Source organism: Rhamphochromis longiceps, linkage group LG16 (assembly GCF_057381845.1).
Source record: "Rhamphochromis longiceps isolate RC_006_pf linkage group LG16, R_longiceps_female_GT1.1, whole genome shotgun sequence".
NCBI lineage: Eukaryota > Metazoa > Chordata > Actinopteri > Cichliformes > Cichlidae > Rhamphochromis > Rhamphochromis longiceps.
Genome location: NC_140572.1, coordinates 24,608,263 through 24,632,184, shown reverse-complemented (window position 1 = coordinate 24,632,184; position 23,922 = coordinate 24,608,263). Strand labels below are relative to the sequence as shown.

The window sequence follows — 23,922 nt, the reverse complement described above, 5'->3', positions numbered from 1 at the left end:
CTCAGAAAATACCACTACCTTCACTACATCAGGATACTGTCGGAGCTTTTTCCCACACGGTGCAAAGTAAGCCACCTCGCCTTGTAGACGCCCCGCTACAGTCCTGATGCGTGTCTCTCTCTGCCACCTGAATGGAAAAAAACAAAACAAAAAGACACCGAGTAAAACATAGTTAATATAGAATTGATGCTCACAGTGTAGTCTGTGGCCTTGTTGTTCACCAGAGTGTAAATAAATGGTCACTGGCTAGCCCAGCAGTTCCCATGAGCTCCACTGGACTACAGCTTACAGAAAACACATGTAGGATCGTATCCCAGACAGCAAAACTAGGCTGAAATATAGCTTTGCGGCCTCTGCTTCCTGTGAACCTGGTAATGAAAAACATCCCTACAAGATGAAAGGCTGTCCTCGTTCAAGCCTGCAGAATTTGTGGGCAGGGAGCTGCTAATGTTGCATGTCTGTTTTGAGGCTGGATGCAATTAAACCCCAACTGACAGGCCTCATTTAATTTCCATCCCACTATGATGTATTACTCACAAAGTCCCCAAAGGAGAGAAGGTATATTTTTGTGGTCTGCTTCTATTTGGATATTGATGAAGATGTCACCGCATTCAAATCTGGAAGGTTTTTTTGAGTACCAGCTGCAGTCTTTACCTCACGATTACCACTTTAATCTCCAGTGTGTCTTGTTTACACAAGTCAGCAAAATCTTAAAATTACATGGTAAAGGAGAGAATGATTTGTTAAAAGAATAAATATGTCATATTAATTTAGGTTTAACTGAAAACTCTAATATTTAACTGATGTGGCAGACCTGCAAATATAACTGCACTGTCTGTTGGTGCCCATACTGTGTGTTTTAAGCTGCTCCACCAAGAAAAAGCTAGCTGCAGCTGATGTGCGAAAGGTCACTTTTCAGCCATCAGTGAGCTGACATTTTACTTTAACACCTACAGCCTAAACACCAACACTACAGCAAATATGACACTGAGAACAAATTGGGCATGGTCAGAATATCAAACCTTTATCTGGCTCTTTTGATACAAAGTGCAGGCTCAAACTCTCACCCAAACTCAAGAGGCAATCGCAGAACTCTCTCATCCGTAACCCTCCTCCTCCTCCCCGATCCTAGAAAACAGGAGAAATGACTCAGCGCTTTTCTCGCCTTCTGAGGGACCTGAGCAGACCCGCCATCCGTTAAACTATAAATCCTGCTTCAAGGAGACATATTTGATGCCTGTTGTGGCTAACGGTTTTCAGTATTAAACTACAGTCCGCATGTGGGTATCGATACGCAACACCACACAAAACAGCATTTTAATGTTTTGTAGGAGGGTGCAAACCTCAGATGCCCCAGAGGTTCAGCAGTACAAGTAGCATATGCAGTATTGAGTAAAATATGCTATATTTTTACTTTACAAGTTTGTTGACAAGATCGTTAATTATATTTTACTTCAAAATGCGTCCTCTCCTCTCACTGAAGCCTGAATTGTAGCTGAGTTTCATATCAGATTGATATTTCATCTGGATTATGGATTTATTATTTATTACCTGGCTGCGAAGCAAATGTGAAGGGTGGCGATGGTGCACTTTGTTTGCCCATTGCTCCGGTGCTGGTGGTGGGGCTGAAAAAACTACTATGTAGACTTGGAGGTTTGGTAATCTGGATGTTGAGCAGGGAGGGGGTGGCTGAGAGGCTCGAGGAAGACTTTTGAGTAGACAATGAGGTTTGAGCTAGTTTCAGAGGACTTCTTTCTGCATCGCTATCTGCTTCTGTCTCAACGGACTCCTTGACATCATCCTCAAAGGCATCAGAGTCGCTCCCCAGGATGCTCTCTGACTCTGTGGGGGATTCCAGTGTGCCACATACAGAGAGAGATAAATTATTACCTAATTAACAGTCCACACACATTCAAACCACACTGAGCACAGCTAATTTCCAGGACCTACCTCATATTTCACAGCTTCTATCAGCAATAAAGTATGATCATGTTATTCTTTATTTAATTAAAAGACAGGTCTAATTAATCTAACCTGAAAAACTGCTCCCAGAATCTTCATCCTCATCGTAATCGTCCCCTAAAGAGTCGTCCGAGTTTTTGCTGCTGTGGATATCAGGCTCACTGCCTCTGACCAAATCTACAGGCAGACAGGATGTGTTGGTTCTGGTGAGGCTCCTTCCCGAATGCACCGTCTGGGTAGTTTTCCTTGATCTGGGTTCCGATGAAGCAGAAGTCTTAAGAGGGGAGGCGGAGCTGTCCAACATTTCCTTGGTGCCAGTGCTCAAGTTGATAGGCATGGAGCAGGGAGGACTGGTGGCTGCTAAGAGAGGCTTGCTGTTGGGGGTGCTGCTCTGGATGCGGGGCTTAGTGATGAGGGCCAGAGGGGCATCCTGAACTGCACCGTTGATCGCTCCGTTAGGATAAAGGTTCAGGAACATGTTGCTACTGCTGATGTGGAGAGAAAACAGCTCACTGATACGACTATAATTCAGGTGGTGTCAGCAACAGTGAAGTGGACGCTTAATTGTGATTTTCTGTTTTTGTTTTCTTTTTGTTTTTACCAGCTTTGGCTCTTTGGTCGCTGAGAGAAAACTTGCTTCACAGAATCCGTGGAATTGAGGGGCTTTATAAATAAAAAAATAAAAAGGAACACACAAAAAGGAGGAAATAATTACACCAACTGTCACTCATATTACACTGCTGTGGGCTGTAAATTAAGGAATTTAAGGTGTAATAAGTGACAGTAACAATGAAGAGATGGCTCGAGCCTGTCAGAAACAATGAAGAAACCCGGGCGGCTATGGGAAAAATATTTTCAAATTGTTTGGCTTACAGCCATCATGAGACATTAGCTGTCATCTTCTATTTGTTGCCATTGTCAAAATCTGGCAATCAAAAGCATGCATTTAATGTACAGCCATCATCCGAATTAAAACCCCTCTTGTTACAGATTGCTACATTTCCCTCCTTCTTAGGATAGCGACAATAACAGAGTCCTGCAAAAGAGGACAATTTCTCTCTCTTGATAATAAACAGCCCAAAGCATAACAGAGCTAATTGCTTGTCAGTTTTGTGAAGTATTCCCACAAGAGCTAAACACACTGTCACTTCTAGTGATGTAGTGGTCAGATGCTCACCAAGTATGATAAAAGCCCAGATAAAGGCGCGCGAGCATTTATTCTCTGTTGTGAAAGAACAAAATCATTTCATGACAGAAACCATGGTGGCTGATAAACAAATAAAAACAGGATTATGTGTGCGTGGATGCGGAGGAGGAAACGCTTTAGGCTTCATTGCTGTCATTTATTTCATGTGCTTCGATACTGTAACTCACCTGTTTCGATTTAGAAGTGTGTAAGAGTAACAGGCTTTGATCTGGGAAGTTTCCACTGCTGTCCTTCGTGTTATTGATGGGATGTCTGTGTTTGTTAGAGGGCATCAAAAATTTGGGCATATGGGACTCTCCTTTTGAGGCCAGCAGTGTTTGTGGTTTGGGTAAAGACGACGAGAAAGGAGTTTTGGGTGAACAAAGAGGTTTCAGTGGGGAACACTGAGAGAGGGACTTTTTAGTGGAGCAGAGGGCAAGAGGTTTAGGAGAAGAGGAGACAGAAGCATGCTTTGGCGAGGATGAAGGATGGAAGCGCTTTGCTGATGTTAAAGTGGCCAAATGTTTTGATGAGTTGGAGAAGGAGATGGGGCTGGGAGAAGATCTAAAAGGCAGAGGACAAGCCGCTCTCTGGGATTGTGGTAAGGGACTGTTGCTAACTGCCAGTCCTGTGGCCTGTATGACACTGGTGTGCTGCTGGCATTCCTCTTCTGAAGTCCTGGGCCTCTGGAGAAACAGTGCTGCAGACTGAAGCAGGCCAGCAGGACTGGAATAAGACTGGGGGTGATAAAAGGAAGTCAAACGAACACTGTTACAATGTCCGTCTTGAGTTGAGCTGCCATCAACTGTGCAAGGTCTCTTCTTTTTACTCTCGGGAGTGTTGTGTGTCAGCCGCTGAGTAGGAGGATGAGGCAAACAGAGAAGACAGAATGTCATTTCAGCTCCTACTGAGAGAGCCTCATGGTGGCAGCTCTGTCAGCTAGCACAAAGCCTAGTTTGACACCCACCAAAGAGGCAGCTATTGCCAAACCAACTACCATCTAATCAACAGAAAGCATTTTTTATTTTTCAAATACAAATTAACCTTTATTTGTTCTTACCCTAGAAACAAACTAAAGCAAGCTTTTTCACATTAATCAACTATTAGACTAAAAGGAAAATATTTTGAGAACGTTTTCAGCAAAAACTGATCTTAACGGATTTTCAGAGCTTAGCTAAACACACTGTTTACAGAGCAGTTCAAGAGACGCACTTACTTTGACTTTCTGCTTAGCTGGACTCTGTTTTTCATAACCCGACTCTTCACTGTCGCTGCTCTGGTCATCATCATCTTCCTCTTCCATATCGTCAGGGTCGCTGCTGCTCTCCTCAACCTCGCTGGAGCTTTCTGACTGAGACTCTGATTGGCTGCCACTCATGCTCGATGTCTCTAGTGGTCTTTTGTTGGGTTTCTTAATGGTAATAATACAAAGTCAACATTTTTTTCATTAGGTTATAGAGGAGGGACTAAACTATAAACTTTCAATAGATGAAAACACTAAAGTGAGTTTGCATGGAGTGGAATACACCGCTATCAAAGGCTCTTAAGTGTCTGACCAAATATTAACCTTTTGGTTTGCTTTCTCAACGGCTTTCTGATGTAGCTGGCCCGGCTCATGACTGTTGGCTTGAGGTGTCTCCTTCTTTCCCTTTGCTAGTAATGAACTAGTGTTCATAGCAGGAGCGTTCCCAGCAGGAGAGGAAGCACTCCTGCCATTCACTGTTCCATTAACACCTAAAGAAACTGGCATTGCACATTTATTTTAGTGGACACTTATGAGAACAAGTAATATGACTCATATTACTATCAACATGTTAAGAGGACAATTAAAAGGAACAAGAAAAGTATATGAGGTTAACGACCACACAGTAATTGCACTTAACAAGGCAAGTTTTATATTAAAAGCAGTATGTAATTTGTGCATACGCTTTCCTTGTTAATCACTTTTAATTTACACGTCCTTTTTATTGCCTAATAGGGCACAAAAGTAAGACTAGGGAATAATTTCTCACGAGATCTTTTACCCGAAGGCCGTGACTGGAAATCAACAGGATCGTGGCTCTTGAAGGTTGATAAAACAAAGGGATGCAGACCTAAAAGAGGGGGGAAGAAGGCTGCAGCTGCTCTGGTTTGTGTCTCAGATGTCCGCCACCAATCTGAGTGCAAGAGAAAGACATTGTACAGTTAGGCATTAATAATCTGTTAGTGAACTAGTGGAGAACTGGATTTAACAGCCCTATTTCACAGTATTCACTAGATTCACATCCATTATCAAAATGAGAAAAATATGAAATATATAAGTATCTTAAGCATCATTACCTGGAAAAGTACCAAGCTGTGATGGAGCAGCCAAGGCAGACAAACCGAGACATCCTAGGCCTCCAAACTCAGAGCAGCTTGAACTTGATGCGTTGAGCGTGACAGGAGAGTTGGCTAAATTCAAACCATTGGGGCTGACAGACATATTTACACATTCATCCTCCATTATTCGCAGCGAATGACCTGGAGAGCAAAGTAAACAGTTATAAGAATCACTGAATCTACTGATCACCATCCAGCTTCCTATCAAATCTTTACACGCCTACATGTTGATACAATATATTCCCAATACAGTGACTATATTGTTAAAGAAAGAATGTATTACCACACATCACAATGGGCTTCATGATGACATGTAAAAGAAAAATATCCAATAGACACAGATCATACAGATCATACAATTCATACTTTTGAATTTTAGCCACTGACTTACTAAAACAAGTGACTAGAGAGTTAAAATAAAAGGATGACTAATCATCATCTCTGCTTGCGTTGCAACAGATCTAAGCTGGATAAAGCAGGATCAAATTAAACACAGGATCTGCTGGTCCAGAGTCTGTATCTGGTCACAAGCGATTTAAAGAAATCACAAAGCCTTAGAAAATGAACTAGGGCTTTGCGCACCTTTGGGACTGACACATGCATGAATAACAAACTCCCTTTTTCTTAAATCAGAATTAGCCTCTCAGTATTTAGTTAAGTGTAGACTGAAAATAAATAAATAAATAAGAGGACAAAGAACAGAACCTCGTAGTACAGTGAATACTGACAGTGGCCTAATAAGTGTTATCAGAGACAGGAACAAATTTCCATTAATCAAGAGAGAGAAATTTTATTTCTGGATAGTTGAATAACATTTAAAAAAAAATTTATTCTTTGGTCTTAACCTTTGGACTTCATATGTCAACAAAGTAACAAAGGGATAAAATATTTCACCAGATTAAAAATGTAAAAAATGACCAAAAAGAGGGCAATTTTCTTAGATATCAGTATTGAATCAGACACTTGCTCTTCCACTGTTAAATATAATAGGTGGTGCTGAATAAAACAGTTCAGAGATAAGCTCACAAACTTAGGAATGCTCGACTATAATTCTGTTCAAAGGAGTGTTGTCATCGGTGGGCTTGTGATACGTACCTCCCAAAGGGGATGAGAAATCTTTGAAGGAACTCAATTTAGTTAATACTCTTAACAATGATGTGACTACAGAGGTGCGAGTGCGCTTTCAGCATTTACTGCTCAGTGCAAAATAAATTATCTGGGAAATTTCTATGCACGTTGAGTGTAAGGATGCAAAAATGAATTATTTATGAGAGTGTCTGTTCTTTATTGTGATAGCATGGTGATAGCATGACACACACACACACGCACAAAAAAACACCAAAGCCACAACTGGTTTTGCGGGCATCTTATCATGAAGGAAAAAATAATTACAAACCAGGATATGTAAATTTGCACATTATTTTGCGGTCACGGGGCATCTGACAGCTTACACATCACTGTTGCTTAATGCATAATAGCTTTGGCCACAATTAGTATTCAGAGAAACCAAGAGATGTTGGTGGCTGTACGCACAGTGTGAGGCCGACAGACGTGTCAAATCACACAAAATAAACGGGAACTAAAAGTTGTCAAAAGAAATCCACAAGGACACACACAGCTTTTTAACTGTTGACATTCATTAATTCAATGGCCTTTTCATTTCTATCAAAACTATAACATGTTAAAGACTGGAGGAAAGGTGCCTTAAATCCTCGACTGCATTGTGAAATTTGAATTCAGTTCTTCTGGAGAATTTAGCTGGATGGCTCCTTTAAATAAATTTGCATTTATAATTTGTGGACCGTCTGAAAAGTCAGTCAGAATGATGGATACGTTTAAAATTTATATTCATAGCTAGTGAACTGAAGACTGCGGGTTCTGCATGCAGCACTGCACTATTGAACTTCAACCTCTCTATTATATATTTTTACTCTGTCTGAAATATGAGTAGAATAACTGAATAAATAATTAATTAAGATCTGAGAGTGATCTAATTAAGATCTACGCTCCAGTCTGTAAGCCTTTAACCTTTCATTCAAGGGGGTTAACAAAAGTACTGCATTGACAATTTCAGAAATTTTTATACATAGTTGAAATAAAAATATAGATTCAGAAGGAATTACACAAACTAACAATTTTAAACATAACAATTGTTTTCAGTACTTGGATGAAACTCCTTTGCAGTCAATTACTGCCTGATGCCATCTTTTTCCTGCCTTGAAATCTTCTGCCTTTGGCTACCACGATTGTGGATCTCTTAGCCTTCAGTTTTGTCTTCAGTAACTGAAAAGGATCTTCTATTAGATTAATATCGGGTGATTGACTTGGCCATTGAAGAATATTCCATTTATTTGCCTTAAGAAACATTTGCATTGCTTTCGTAGTTTACATTGGGTCCATTTGCCCTGTGAAATGTTGTTCATTCAATTTTGCAGGATCTGAGCAGAGAGTATAGCTCTGTACATTTCATAATTTATCCTGGTACTTCTATCAGCAGTCACATCATTAACAAAGATTAGTAATTCTGTTCCACTGGTAGCCAAACATGCCCATGCCATTACATTGCTTCCATCATGTTAGACCATGTTTTAAGTCTATGCTGTTATGCTTCGGATCAGGAGCAGTTTCTCTCCTTCTCCCTACTTTTTATACTTCCATCTGGTTTCACCCAGCCAAAGTTTTCTTTTCTTGCTGTTAACCAGGACTGGTAAGGTGTTTTACATATTTTAAGATGTTTATAATTTTGTCTTTCTGTATAAAGAGCGGTTTGTTTCCATGGTTTTTCTTAACCATGGAAATAATTCTGTGATCATGTACTTTAGTTATCTTCTATGGCCTTTTGGTGTTGCTAAGCCAGCAAATGCTTTCTTTCTTTTCTGATCTGGTCACTTGTAAAATTGCTATCTCTTTGATTTATCTGGTTTATTTTGATCTTCCTGCTTAATGATGGCATCCTTGACGTGCAGTCACATCTTTTTGGATATGATAAAGAGAGTTTCAGTGAACGTCTACCAAATGCAAAATCGACTCCACATGTAGAACTGTAAGGGAACAGGCCTCATCTGGCCATGAAACTGTTCTGTAAGGCAATTGTTTAATTTAAGCCTCTATAAATGGGACTATGTATAAAACTGTCAGTATTTATTTATTTATTAGTTGGGGGGTTTTTTTGTTTTTGTTTTTCTGTTTTTTTTGTTTTTGTTTTTTTTTTTTTTTACACACAGCTAATGCAATACTTTTCCTAAACCACTTGGATGAATGTTGAAAGTCTTACTAACTGTAACCTTGTTATATTACTTTGAGCACATCTAACTAAGTCTAATGTAAAGTTTTCTACTGTCTATACATACCAGAAATGGTGATGGGAGAGCTGACTATAGGACTACGGGTCGCTCTGGACTTGGTGTGGAGTTTCTGGGGTGGAGCAGGGGATGAGCTGGCTTTAGATGAGGCCATATGAAGGAAGAACGGTTCAGGTGATGAAGCCAGGGGTCTACCAGACTCCATTATCTGTCAAACACAATTTACAACATAAGATACAAAGGAGAAAAACCTGCTTATGGCCAACATACCACTGAGACTCTTATAAGACTTTATAGGCAGAATTACCACATCACTTTAAATAAATTAGAACAACACTGGACTAAAATTATTACTATATATGTTTTGTCCCATGCAATACATTAAAATGGAATATAATTCCTTACATCAGTAAAGAATTTGCATTTGCATTCTGATACCTTAACAGTGACGTATCATTAAGTCAAATCTTGGCACATAATCCATTTGCAAGCAGACACAGGCCTCGACTATACTTGTGACAAGTCATTCATATCGAAAAGGTCTTCAAAGCTCTTTAATGTGAAACTAGTGCAATATAAACTGTGATCATGAGAGAAAATTGAATTTTTTAGCCTCTTAGGAAACCCATTTTCAGTTTTCCTTCTATAACCTTTACATCAAGTCCATACAGATGAATAAAAGAGTGGTAAAGTAATCTCTACAGTTTTCTCTCATGACCCATAGACTTTTGTTACCCCCCCCTCCCTGCCTATCATCCAAATCACACCACAGAGATTCACAAAGAGCATGGATTTTCCATTAAAATCTTTTTAATACATACTTGCATATTGTGTTTTACAGCCAGCCTTTGTTACGGTATTTTACATTACACCAACGATTTCTCCCTGGTGGTTCTCAGGCGCATCTGATTAATTTGAGGAGACAAAGCGACCCTCTGAATATCAAGTATCATCCGTCACCAGGAACAGCACTGATGAGAGATAAATGACAAGAAAGCTTCAGCCATGCTTCATTGGAAAGGACGACGCTCGCTACAATGGCTGGCTGCGAGTTTGTGTAGAACAAAGGCGCTTCCATATTTATAAAGCATTATTAGGGGGGAAAAAACATTTACTTTGACCTCACTACATTATACTTTTCCCTTCATTCTATGATGTTTAGTACGCTAATGAAAACAATTCTCTCCATCAATTACCTATGAATCACTTGTTTAAGTAAAATATAAAATTCAACATCATAGTTGATTCTGAGCAGTTTTACTATACTATACTATACTCAACAGTAGACTTTAATTACTTTGTTTCTTCATGTTACTGCAACATGCTGCAGATACTGTTTGTTACTAGGAATTTTTGTAGTGCAGAATTAACCTGTGTTTTCCCTCAATACAGCAGCGAGTACAATATTCTGTTTTGTTTTTTTTAATGACATACCTTTAAAATCCATTCAGTGAATTTGGTTTAAGTGTGAGTGCCAGAGATGACACGCAGTACCAAAAATGGATAGATAAATAAAAACACCAAGTTCCATGGATGCAGATAATTTCAATTGGTTCACTAACTAAATGCAAATAGCAGAGAAAACATAAAAGCAAACATAAAACATATATGCATATATAAACTACATTAATATATATTAAAGCATTTACTTCATGTACTCCTTATTTACATGTTACTTTTGCACAACAGATGGCTGCTGCTAACAATTATAAATCAGTAACAGTCAACAGCATGGATCAGCAGTAATCTAACTGCAGAGACAGTGTCGTTTTCAGCTAATGGAAGGCACACTCTAGAGACAAAAAAGGTAACCAACAACCTGAACACCATTTAACCAGGGACAGAGCTGAACAAAACAAAGGTGCTCTACATTTTCTTTACCCATCTATGAAGAATGTGGAATGAGTATGTAAAAGAAAACAAAACATTTCTGGTCCCCTTCTAATTAGCATCAGCTCACAATGTTAAATCCATCTTGTAAGACATTAACGTGCCATCCTTTGCTTCAGAACAATACATTTCTTGTGAATGTTTGTTTTTGGGTTGTTGTTTTTTTTTTAACATGGGGATATAGGGAAATGTAAAAGCCAAGAGTGATTGAAACCTTCACAGTGGCTGAAATTAGTAGAGAATAAATTAAAGCCAGTTATGTGAAGCTTTTCTTAGCCTACCCCAAGTATATGTACACACACAAAATGTGGAGATGCTGTGCAGACCTTTATGTGAGAATGTCAGCAGTCACTGTAGGTACATAACAAGTGCAGTGGTACACCCACAGATCAGTTGGAAGTCCATACTCCTATTAGTTTCAGTCAGTTCCTCATTCCACCCATGTCGTCTAAATACAAGTTATGGTTCCCTGCCTCGACTCCCACTCCACCCGAAGAATGATAAAGTGCCATGTGTGACCAATACCACCAGCTAAGACGGAATCTTCAGCCTAACCTACATCAGGTGCACATGGCACCATCTCCAGTATATTACTCATACAGTAAGGCAGATAAGTATGTTTGAGGCAAAAGATTGCCTGCTTGGTCTGATAATCATACAGTACAAAATATATCAATCATCATTTCTCCTCGAAAAGTAATAGAAATAAATCAACTGTGACTGATTATTTAATTTAACTGACACTACAGTGACAAAACTATATTTTGCATAAATGACAGTACTGAGCAATTTTTTGCTTGTGATAGGTGTGAAGCAATGAAAATAGTACATGTGCGACACCACTCATTTGGCTGCAGTCTAGACATCGGAATAAGGTGATTATTATAATTAACTAAATTACTATGATGCCCAATCTAAAATATTCTATATATAAACCTGCTAAAACATCACTGGTATATGTTATATGTTAAGCGTGGCATCATGACAGAGGAACTGTGCAGTCGGTACATAAAAAACAAAACACTGCACTGCTACATTATCAATAGTCTGCAAGAGCAGGGTTACTATTCACCTCAGGTTTGCAATGACCCCTTTTTTTATTGGCATAGTGGGAGACAAAAGAATCCATGTGCTCTCCAGATGTTGTGTTCATCAGTAAGGGTCAAGTTGGCATAAAGAACAAACAGCTCATACAAAACTTGTGGGTGTGGATAAATAAGACAATTATGGAGAAACTTGTTGACAAAACTGACCAGTGGAGACAGACCCAGAACAGACTGCTCTGTGACACTGCAGCACTTGTCATTACGATGACACACCTCAAACCACCATCACCACCACCAGAAAGTCTGTGTGGTCAGCAAAAAGATCCACCCGCATCCTACTAACGGCATAATAATCCACTTTTTGCTCTTGAGAAATGCATGAGGGGGAAAAAAAAGAAAAGAAAAGAAAAGGCACAGGGATTTTATTATAATTTTGCTTGGAACAGGCAAAACAAGAAGCCCTTGTTTTACCTGTGCCAAAAAAGGGGGAAAAAGGCCATTTCTTCTAGTCTTGACTGTTTTTAACAAGTATAGAATGCTACACGGGAAACAGTCATAGTTAAGATGGCAAATTGACTCTGACGAATGGCATGAGGCCTTAGCATGACAAACGATTCAAATGATACATTTGTCCTTCACACTGTGCATGTGGATCATTATCGTGAGGAGTGATCTAGCGCTGGGACGTGAAGCCGAAACAGGAGTCCCACATGTTCTACACAGTCTGACATCCATCAAAAACACATTCCCTGAGCTCCTGCCTTCTGCTGCCCCATCAACAGCAAGCACTGGCAATAAACTGTGTAGCTGTGCCTGCAGTTTTTAATTAGACGCATACAGAGAAAGAGGAAGAGAGGGGGTAAAGAGAGAGAAAAGAACAAATAATTTCATGCACCTCAGATGCTATTAATCTGTTGTTGGCTAGGACAGGGAGAATGCCATCCAATTACTTATTTTTCTCCATTGTGAATTGATTGTTAAAGCAGTATATTTTACAACATTAACTTACAATTAATGAGGGCAACTGTAAAAATTAAAGATACAGTATGCCTGTTCATTGCCTAATTATCCTTAACATTCCAACCATATGCATGTCTTTATTTTGTAAGGTAAGCCAACTCTTATTACAAACAGTCACATGTACACCGTTGTTTTGTTATTGAAAACCACATCCTCTATACTTAATCGTTGTAATAATTCCTTCAGCAAATAATGGTGCAAAATGATTATTAGATTATGATAAACTGAGATGATATTGTGAGCATATAACAAAAAGATGTAAAAATTGTTGATACTTTGCAGTTTTTTTGCACACTTTGCAGAACACGCATTTAAAATAGCATTTGAAATAAGGCTTTCCTATGCAGTTTCACTTGGCTTTAGACTGACACACAAGTCTTACAGGAATTCAGCAACTCAGTCAGTCAGTTAATTTTCTGAAAAGGTGCATAAGCCATATAAAGAGTGGGAAAAAATACTGAGAATATAAATCAGGTTCAATTATCCAACAGGAAACAACTGTAAAAATCTAACATGAGCACACTGCTGCTACAAGGCTTGGTAAAATAATTGCTTCAGAGTAACGGATGTCTTTTTTATTCCACTGAACAAAAGACTCCCCTGCTATTATGATTATTGCTTATTTACTCAGTAATCAACTGTAAAGGGATCACGTAGTGGATTATTAGAAAGAACTTGCAAAATCTGTCTGTATATGTAAAAAGGTTTTGAGAGTCTTTATGGTTTGACACTGCATTTGCAACAACCTGTATTTTCTAAATAAGAAACAGCATTTAATAAATGTGAAAATATGAGGCCTAAGAGAGTTTTTAAAGCCTTTGCTCCTTGCTGTCAATGTCCAAGAAGAAATAAAAGGCAGTCAAGATCAAGGTAAACAAAGCTATCACAGTATTTTCACTCCCAGCTCCCGTCTGTCTCACTCTCCAAAGAGCACAACATAAATCACATGGCAACCGTAATGGGAGGTGGGACTGTAGTGTGCCAAATGAAGCAATAAAAAAACATCCTGAGTGTGCCTTTCAAGGCATTAGTGACACTGTGTCCGTATGTCCACTGTTTTATTGAAGCAGATGATTCTGGTTATATTCAAACCAACATCTGTGCACATGCTGAATGCCCTATATGAAGGTCACAAAAAGGGATCCGTGATTTTAACCTTAGAATGTGACACTGCGATAATGAAATTTCAGGCTGTAAAATGAAAACATTAATTTTAATAGCTGATCTTCTAAATCACCATTCTAATGGACATGTGAACACATCTCTGCATTAGAGTGATGCAGAGAAACCAAAGAGCCCTCAATGTCGCAATGTCAGGGAGAGCATGATTAAGAGGTTTATAACAGAGCACTGATCTTCCAGCTTTCACACATTCAAAAGACACTGCAGTGGGCACATGAAAGACGGAAAGACAAGAAAGCTTTTAAAAATCAGGCTTCTTATTTTTAAAGGACGTTGACTAAAGGTTAATGCTTACTTTATTTTAGTTAGTTATAGTCTTCCTCTTTTCAGTCCATCTAAAACCAAGTTTGGTGGTGAGCCACAATTTTTCGAGCACTTATCTTGCTTAAACACCTCTGAGGTAATTAAAGTCCAGGGGTTTTAAATTTGATTCATATCTCCATAGCCAGCAATGTCTGGTGCGATGTTTATGGTGATGTGAACACTGTACTGGTGTGTTGTGGTGAAGAGAGAATGTGAAAGTGAAATTGTCGAGCTACGTTCCCACCCTCACCTGTGGTGGTCATGAACTCTGGCTAATGGCTGCAAGAATCAGATAGTGAGCACAAGCAGCGGAAATGAGCTTCCTCTGAAGGGTGTCTGGGCTCAGCCTTGTAGCCAGGTTGAGGAGCTTAGTTATTCAGGAGGAGCTCAAAGTAGAGTTGCTACTCTTTTACATTGAAGGGAAGCTACTTGAGCTGGTTCAGTGATCTGACTAGACTGGACATCTCCTGTGTGAGGTGTTCAAGGTACGTCCAAACAAGATGACCCAGAGCAAACCCAAGACACACTGGAGAGATTGCAGTTGACTTGGGAAGGAGGTAGACAAGGAGATTGAGGTCCGGACACCTCTACTTAGACTACTGGCCCTGAAATAAGCAGCAGATAATGGATAGACAGACAGATAGAAGGACAGATGCAGCAAAAACAACTAGTTCCTCAAACCAGAACACAAAAGCAGCCTGAAATTGGGCAGAAATGTCAAACTGTTTGACTCATGACGCTCATGTCTGGTTGTGATGCAAACACAAAAGGGTTGACTCAGCAGTGACGATATTAAATAAGAAAATTTGAAAGCGATACAGAATTCCAGATCACCTCGCTGTGTTTTATTACACTTTAATACTGAGCTGTGGCTCTGGTCCCATTTCTGTGTCTTCTTTCCCATTAATAAAAACATTTCTTCCACAAAGTCATGCAGAAAAGAGTACAGATTAAAAATTCTAAAAATTCCCACGCCTGTGGTGGGAGCGTTTCAAAACCAAATACACAAATGATTACAGGGTAGTGCAGGATTAATAGATTCTGCTCAGAGACTTTGCTCACACAACATAGATCTCAGTGACTGGTGAGGTCATCTTTTCTAAGACAGTTTGGCACAATTTATGATGTCATTTATTGCAGAACATGCTTAACAACACTTGTCTTTTTGCTCTGTATAATGCAAAGCAAAAACACAAGGGACAATTAAAACCCACTAACAGCTATGTTATGAATTAGATTAGTTTTAAAATAATAAACCAAAAACGTGTGCAGTTAAATCACATAATATGAACTCACATGGCTAAAGACCCTAAGGTAGCTAAACTGGTCGTGCTTAGAGTAATGAATGAGCATCTAACTTGAATTTCATCATTGAAATGTGTTTATATTTTGCATTTGGATAGACTAAGTATATTTTGCTGTAGCTAAGTCCAGGAGCATAATAAGCACAGGAGTTCTGACTTATTGCTAGGTATGAAGGAAAAGAGTAAAGACGTATAGTTTTATTTAGTTCACTCAAAATGGGACTAGCACCGTTTCCCCCTAATGTAGAATAAAATGAAGCCAAAGAAATCATAATTGCCTACTTCTGTGAAAGATGGGACATGGAATTAACAAATTAAATGAATGCTGACATTTGAGTTAAGCCTCATTATATATTAGATTGATTATTTAAGCAAAATATTATTGTAATCCAAATTCCAAGGTTCAGTCCCGTGACAAGTATTTTCCTACTTCCAGATTTCTTATTTTATTGCATATTTGTCATGTTGGGATTAGAGCTGGGCGATAGAACGATAACGATATGTATCGCGATATAACTTTTACTCGATAGAGAAATTAAGCTATCGCGATAGACCTCGCCGCTCTTGTCCTCTTAAAAAAAAAAAAAAAAAAAAAAAAGGTCAGCCGATCCAAATTCAGTAGCGCAGAGCTGAACCAATCACAGCCGCAGCGTCACGTCGCGTGACTTGCTACGTACAGCACAAGTGCCAAGCCGCACGTGTGTTTGTTTGGGAAGCAGCCAGCGCATAATGGAGGAAATGAGTGTGCCGACTAGAAAAATCAACCGAGCGTGACCGAAGAGAAAACCGATGATGGTTCCAATGCCGGAGAGATTGTCGAACGGAAGAGCCATAGAAATTCCGTAGTTTGAAGGTATTTCGGCTATTTCAAGTCTGACAAAAAACAGAGTAGCGTGCACTGTAAATTGTGCCGAAAGCAAGTCTGGAAATACAATAAACTGGTGCATGCGTCACACTGTGCGCCGCGTTATTGTTTCGGTGAAATGAATTTCTACAATACTGTTACTGTTAATTCTACTCTCTGCAGTGTTTAAATGCTTACATATACACACAGTTACTGTCCCTCCACACATACGACTCGGTTCTGCTTCTATGCCCCAGCTTTGTTTACTTTTTCCCACCGAGGCTTCTACACTTCTGATTGGCCAACATTTCTGCAAGGTTAGGAATCTAGCGCCACCTGCTGCTTTGGCATGTTCATAGCAGCGTTTTCCTTCATTTCTGCCTTTATGTGTGGACGGGATTATTTTTTTAAAACGAAAACGGAAAATCTCCGTTTTCAAAAATACCCGTGTACGTGTGGACGTAGCCTCAGTCTCTGACTGGAAGCGCTAATTCGTCATTCGGCTTTTGTCAGACTAAAGTAACTGTTAAAACTGTTTGAAAAGCTAAGCTATACAACAAGGAGAGATTGAGAATTTCCTTTTAGTTCTCAGTTTATTTGATATTGACAAAAGTTAGTCAGTTTTGTCTGTTCTTCTGTAAAACAAACTAAGATTTATTTTTAGAATTAATATTTTGTTTCTAAGTGGAATTGACAATTTAGTCTGTTTCATTTGTTCTATTTTGAAACTTAAACGCTTTAGCGGCTGCCTTTTGTGTAGTTTGCAATATTTGCCTTTATTTATCTGAAAAAGTCTCATGTTCCTTAAGTACATCTACCCTGTTGAACTTATTATGGGAAATAAATATTTAAAAACAAGCTGCTGATTATTTCACATTTTACTTGTGAGCAACGGCACATTTAAATCTTACAAATATAGTTATTTGGCTTATATCGTGATAGATATCGTTATCGCCTGAAATGAAAAAAACATATCGTGATATGAAAAAATCTCATATCGCCCAGCTCTAGTTGGGATGATGTCCTCTTTCAGTAATGCTGTCTTAGTTTTACACCAGATGTAAAGGGATACAACTTTTGTCTTGTTAGTCCACTTTTTCCCAAAAGTCTTGAAAATCATCTAGATGTTTTTTTTGGCAAATGTAAGATGAGCCTTTGTGTTCTTTTTGGTGAACAGTGTTTTTTGCAGGAACGCTCACCTTAACTGACATAAATGAGGTCTCTAGTTCTTTACATTTTTTTTCTGGCTTCTTTTGCGACCTCCTGGATGAATCGTCAACACACTATTAGAGTAATTTTGGTAGGCTGGCCACTCTTGGAACAATGGTTAACCTTCCCAAATCCTCCACTTTTGGATAAACCCTTTTCAGACTAGTCAATGACTTTCTTTCTCAGCTGTATTTGAGTGTCTTTAGATCACTGCATGATACGTTGGCTTTTGAGATCTTTTGGTCTACTTCACTTTGTCAGGGGTTTTATTAATTTTATTATTCATTATTTAATAGTTCTGGCAGTAATCAGGCCTGGGTGTGGCTAGGGAAACCGAGTACAGCTTTCCAAATGAAAAAACAAAACAAAACAAAAAAAGAGAGAGAGAGGGGGGGAATATTAGCACTGAAAAATGGTATAATTCTTGTCTAATATTAAAATTTGCTTGATTATCTGAAGCATGTGAGTTGTGACAAATATGGAAAAAATAAATCAGCAGATATATGTGCAAATATTCTTTCACGACACTGTACATTCTATATATATATATATATACGCCAACATGCACTTTATTCCCTAATGCTCTACCAATTCTGCATGTCACTGTCTGGGGCTCCACAAGAGCAACAGACTGAACACAGACAATCCCTGTTGACATTCCACTGCTGTGAGCCATTAAAGCAAAGGTTATCAGAGAAATGGTGAAGGAAAATATCAAACAGTTTTTCCATTCAGAGTTCTTTGTTCTTGGCACCAGGATGTGCCTGGCTTTTAACATCATAATTTTAGGAAAACTAACAGGGAGAGGTTACAAAATTAAAAAGGGCATTTTATTCTTTTCAATATGGTACTTGTAGTGAAATGAAGCAAGATAATGGCTGTAAGATGAGGAACAAGAAAAACATTTGGCTTCTTTTATTAGCACTCAAAACACCTGAAATTCATTGGAGAGTTAATACTAAGCTCACGGTACATGCAGCTGTGCCTTCAATAGATCCACGAGAGTCACTTGGGATACTCAGACTATTTTTATTTTGATGAATGTGCAGCAAAAAATAACTAATTTCCTGTCTGCCTCAGAGCCATCTTCACAGAAAGAGCTTCTCCTCTGGAGCTGACTGCACATTTCCATCACCTGCTTGCACTGCCATATAACACCAGCATTGACTTTGGTACTCAACACTACCGGTAATAGGTTAACGTTTAATAACTCTGAATTATTACCATACCAGCAATCGTGCCAACAACCAGTGGCTAATTTCTATAACTAACAAATATGACAAGTATATAATTGGAATGTGGGCTTAAACATGCTCTTGGTTTAGAAGCACTGCTGCTGTCATTGAGTTAAGCCTCGCTGTAACAACAGCTTGTCAGTCCTTCTACTGTTTGAGCTGAAAAAGGTTAAAAAAAAAAAAAAAAAAAAGGCCTTTAAACTACTATACATGTGCAAAGTTTCACAACATCGTTACTTCATTAACAGCTGAATCCAGTGAGCCTACGGCAGCGCTAAACAAATGACATGCTAATTCACGTTACGAACAGAATAAGCACAGTTAGCTACTTCTTTACTATGGGAAGGAGCAGAGGTATATGCTTGCCACCACACAGCTAAAACTATCAAAAACCTCTACTAGGTGCACGTGCCGTAACAACAACAAGATGACTGACATTTCCCATTTGGATTTCTGGCTCTTTAGGGTAAGCTCTGATTTGCCCCATAGATTGTTGATTCAGGATTCTTTGCTTTGAGTCAACAGTGACACCGTATGCAAAATTAGAAAGACACCTTGCGATAGTGTGCAAATCAAGTTCCCGCTCACCATGTTTGTCCAGACTTACAGATTTACTTTAATATAAGCTTTGAAGAAATGCAATAGATGGGCACCAAATATTTGTATCCAACCAAATGAGAGTGTTGTGGTTCAGAAAAATGTCAAAAAAGTGTTTTTGCAGAACATTACAATATAACTGTAATTATGACCTTTGATCTTTTGGCCAGGAAGTCTCATGACATCATCACTTTATACACCAATTATAACAAAATTTTGGCCGATAATTAAGAGATAAAGTTTTCAGATATGGCAGAAAAGCTCTTTGTGCAGCCTCGGTGACCCTGACCTTTGACCACCAAAATCTAATCAGTTCTTTCTCGAATGCAAGTGATGGTTTTGTGTCAAATGTGAAGAAATTCCCCTTAGGCACTCCTGAGATATCGTGTTTCTGGGAATTGGATGTGGAGGATCAGACAACGTGAAAACATAATGCCTCTGGCCACAGCTGTCACTGGTGTGGAATCATAATGAAACTAATTGACGCCTACAAAGCAGGACAAAGATATAAAAAGATACCAGTGCCTTCCACTGTCACATAAGAAGAACTGTGGAAGTGAAGAGAAGACAAGATCCGAAAATCTTTAGATAAAAGTGCACTCCTGCAGGTAAGCAGGCAAAGCAAAAACAACAATATGACTACACACAAGTGCTGCAGGAGGGTTGATGTTTGGTGCTCTTTTCCCCTGAAACAGCATTAATGTGCATACAATCTCTACATGACAAAAAAATTATTATGGTTTAAGTAACACTAAAACTAAATAATTTGAATTTGCTCTTATCACACACAAAAATCCACTAAATTTAGGACTCCATGAAAACACCAAAAGCCTTTTTGCACCACAGCTCAAAAAATCCACACAGATGTTTTATTTGTCTTTGATATTTGATTTTAATTTTATATTTTCAGTATACGAAATCAAAAGCTGTTGAAGAAAGATCAATTTGATGTATGAATATCAAATAATAAATAATTACCATGACAGCAATGGACCCTTTGCTTCCTCCCCCCCTCCCGAAGCATGCCACTTATCCAAACATTTCCTCCTGGACATTCAGGCTACATGAATATAATATTCATTTTACTGCAGGAGGACAGTCAATGCATAACAATGAGATCTGCTAATGAAATCAACCATCAAGCTGAAATCCATACATATTAAACTAGTGTCTCAATGTCATTTGCTTTTTGCATCGTTTGCTCATTTTCCTCATTTTTCCCCAGGTCCACCCGATATTTTATGGCGATTTGTTTACAGTCAAGAACAATACGCGTGTAGCGCAGTTTTATTCTGTGCATGTGTGTTATCCAAGTAATGAGAGGAGCCATTACCACATTAATATAATTTGCATAAACATTCTAATCATTACAAACCCTTGCACCTTAGCAAATTGTTTATTTTGTGTCACGTAATGTTAATGAAAACCAGCTGCCAAATAGATGCCATTCATACCCCTGAGTAATCACTGCCCATTAACTGTCAAAATATTTTCAGTAATTCTATAACAACAATGGTCTTCTATCCCCTCCCGCACATTTATATAAATGCTATAGAGCTGTACACAAATAATTAGGTATTCATTTGCTGAATAGTTATTAGGTTTTCAATTTTGGGTATTTACTGTAAATATCCTTTAAAATGTCAAAGTTGTATATTGTAAATCAGCTTGGACCTAGCCTGACATCCCTCATATTCAGCGCAGTGATCATTTAGGCTTCATTTAGCCTTATTTTTGCCAGCTTATCAACTTTGATTCAAGAGCTTCACACAGCACCAAGTTAAAAACACTAACAAACAAACAATAATTTCTTGACAACCAAATCTTTCCATCTGCTCAGACAGGCATACCTCTAACTGTACTGTTCGGTGAGCTGCAGCATCAAGACTGAGTCTGAGCAATGTGTAAGAGAGGAACAACAAATTAAGCCTTTTCTTTTTTTTCTCCCAATCATTTTACATGAAAATAAAGCTGAAATCACAACCCTTTCATAAGCCTTAACTTATGTGTTCTGTGATTTTTTTTTTCAGCCATTGTCTCAATTTGGCTGCCAAAGCTTTGGTTGCCAAGACAAACAGGTTGCATACAGGACAGCTCTAAAATACAGTTCATTTTAAATGTTTCAAGGATGCAAGTGCTTGCTTGTTCACTGCCACCAATTTCCCTCATTATGCACATACACCCTGCTTAATGATTACACATTTAATCCCCCTTTAAATATGACATTTAAATCCTTTCCCACTAGCTTAGAGGAGAGATAACTGATCAAGTGCTAGGGGATCTCCGTGAGCGACAGAAGGTCACCGCCGCCAGCAGAGCCGATAGGGAAAATGGCGTTGATGCTCCCTAACTGCCATTTTTCTTCCCTGACAAAGACTCCATCTGCCACCAAGCCATTTGCAGCCTCGGAGTTTGAATTTCAATGATTTCCTACCATTCTACAACTCAGCATTCACCTTGATGTCCCCTCCAAACCTTCCTGAGCGCTGACACCACAGATCCTCTGTCCAGGCCCTGGAGGATGCCGACAAGACTCATTCTGCTAAGTGGTATTTGTGCTATTCAGGAATGGTAAGCATTTCATTACCACTACTTATAAACAGAAATAAGCGAAGAACGGACAGGGCATACTGTTTTTTGCTATCACGTCACATTACGTAACGACAGCAAACTTCTGCTTGGTTTCCTCTAAAAGTTACAAATTATAACTTTCTACATAGAGGGAAATTACACACTTAATTGCTGCACATGAAACTTAAAAAAAAGGCTTGGATAAACCTGACTTAGAGCTTCCATTTACAACATATGCCACGTGCCAGCACTCAGGATCAATAATGTAAATGGAAAACATGACACACTTGGATAAACAACATTACCAGAACTAACCCAGAAAAAGCCTGACCTCACCTCCTCACAACCCACAAATGAATCACACGGATCACACCTGATGTGATGTAGTATAAACAGAAGAAATAATGATACAAAACACATTTCACTATTTTCAAAACATCTTAATTTATACCAGCCGTTCTGTCTGGCAACAATACAAGAAATTTACTGCTGGGCCTTTTAGGTACACTGAAGCTTATTGGTAACTGTTACAATAAATCCTTGAGGGATTCTACCATATACACAGATGAAAGGGAGAGAGATCAGCTTTAGATGAAGATGGGATTCCTGTGGTGAGGCTCATTTTGCTATTGCCATTTCAGCTCAGCTTGTCTGCCGTGCCTCAGTGACCCGTGTCTTTCTAGGGTCATCCACAAAAAGTCAGTCATTTCCTCTATATCAACAAGGGGACTGTGTACATGTCATGAATTTCATGACAAAGATAGGTCTGTGCGGTACGTTGACTTTCTCACTATATAGATATTTTGACTCATAAATATTCGAAGAAGATGAAGTCAGAGCCATAGATGTTGGGACAGTGATTTATTTTTTTTGTGCAATTGCAACTAGACTTTCAGTTTTAATTCACGAGGTTTGGCAAAAATATTGCATTAAATGTTTAAGATTTAGTCTTTTTAAAAAAAAAAAAAAAACTTGTTTTACACAGTCTTTCAATTCAAACAGCTAGTTGTTGTATTTGTAGCATTCCATACATGCCGCCAACAAGAAAGTTGCAGAGTGCCCTCTGGTTAACAACTATGTAACATCAACACTCATAACACAGTTGAAGGGTGTTTTTTCTAGCGCTTCTTTACTTTTTAAATTTTAATTTATTAGCCATTATCAGCCACCTGAAATACCCACACCACTAAATTAGCAAATAACTAATATCAGGCTCTACAGATGACTGATCAGACATTTAAAAAAAACAAAACAACAACAACAACACAAAAAATCCATTCAAATGTGTTGCTTAAAGATGCTCTTGGATTGTTTTCCATGGCCCGTTACTAATGTGTACTACTGTGATGCACCATCCTATCAGTTTGCAGCATCTGCCTAAATCTAAGGAGGCCGTATATTTCTATATGCTGCTTTTTTAGTCACATCATCAATAAACAACAATGCCCCAGTTTAACTGAGAGCTATACATGGCTATGCTATTATATTGCCTCCATCATTTGTAAACAGGCTAGTGTGTAAGCCTTTGCATTATGAGACACTATTTTCCTTTTCCATACTTTCCTTTTGCCATCATTTAGAACAATTTAATCTTGGTTTCATCCATCAGTATAGGGGACACATTTTTCAGATGTTTACCAGCAAAGACTAAGCTGCCTGTGTATTTACTTAATGAAGATAGAATTGTAGACGTTTGCTAAAAGCCTAATAGGTATCACTAAGAAAGAGATTCAATGATCATCCACTTTTGTTTTCTTATTATTAAGACAAGATTATGAAGTTATCTGGACATTTTTTGTTGTTATCAGTACTTTTTTTAAAGAATGGACCAAATTTTTTATTTTGCCAATACTCAGGGTTTTTTTTATTTTTTACTAATTCTATGACTGGTCTCATTTGCTTTAGTTATT

General features: G+C 38.6%; 1 protein-coding gene across 12 annotated transcripts in view; it reads right to left on the bottom strand.

Moving 5' to 3' along the window:
• The window catches only part of LOC146651202 (bromodomain adjacent to zinc finger domain protein 2B-like), a 55,003-nt gene that overhangs the window by 19,498 nt on the left and 11,583 nt on the right, over nt 1-23,922 (bottom strand). For 9 of the 12 annotated variants that reach the window (XM_085384198.1, XM_085384190.1, XM_085384197.1 and 6 more), the window contains 12 exons: nt 9,633-9,782; nt 8,860-9,019; nt 5,468-5,650; nt 5,173-5,304; nt 4,716-4,891; nt 4,365-4,559; nt 3,337-4,002; nt 2,564-2,625; nt 2,035-2,450; nt 1,552-1,842; nt 1,068-1,128; nt 19-127 (listed from right to left, as the gene is read on the bottom strand). In XM_085384198.1, the coding sequence (XP_085240324.1) occupies nt 19-127; nt 1,068-1,128; nt 1,552-1,842; nt 2,035-2,450; nt 2,564-2,625; nt 3,337-4,002; nt 4,365-4,559; nt 4,716-4,891; nt 5,173-5,304; nt 5,468-5,650; nt 8,860-9,019; nt 9,633-9,638 (2,457 nt within the window). In that variant the 5' untranslated portion in view covers nt 9,639-9,782. The remainder of the gene's footprint in view (nt 1-18; nt 128-1,067; nt 1,129-1,551; nt 1,843-2,034; nt 2,451-2,563; nt 2,626-3,336; nt 4,003-4,364; nt 4,560-4,715; nt 4,892-5,172; nt 5,305-5,467; nt 5,651-8,859; nt 9,020-9,632; nt 9,783-23,922) is intronic. The other 3 variants (XM_085384192.1, XM_085384191.1, XM_085384189.1) reach the window with 2 other exon arrangements.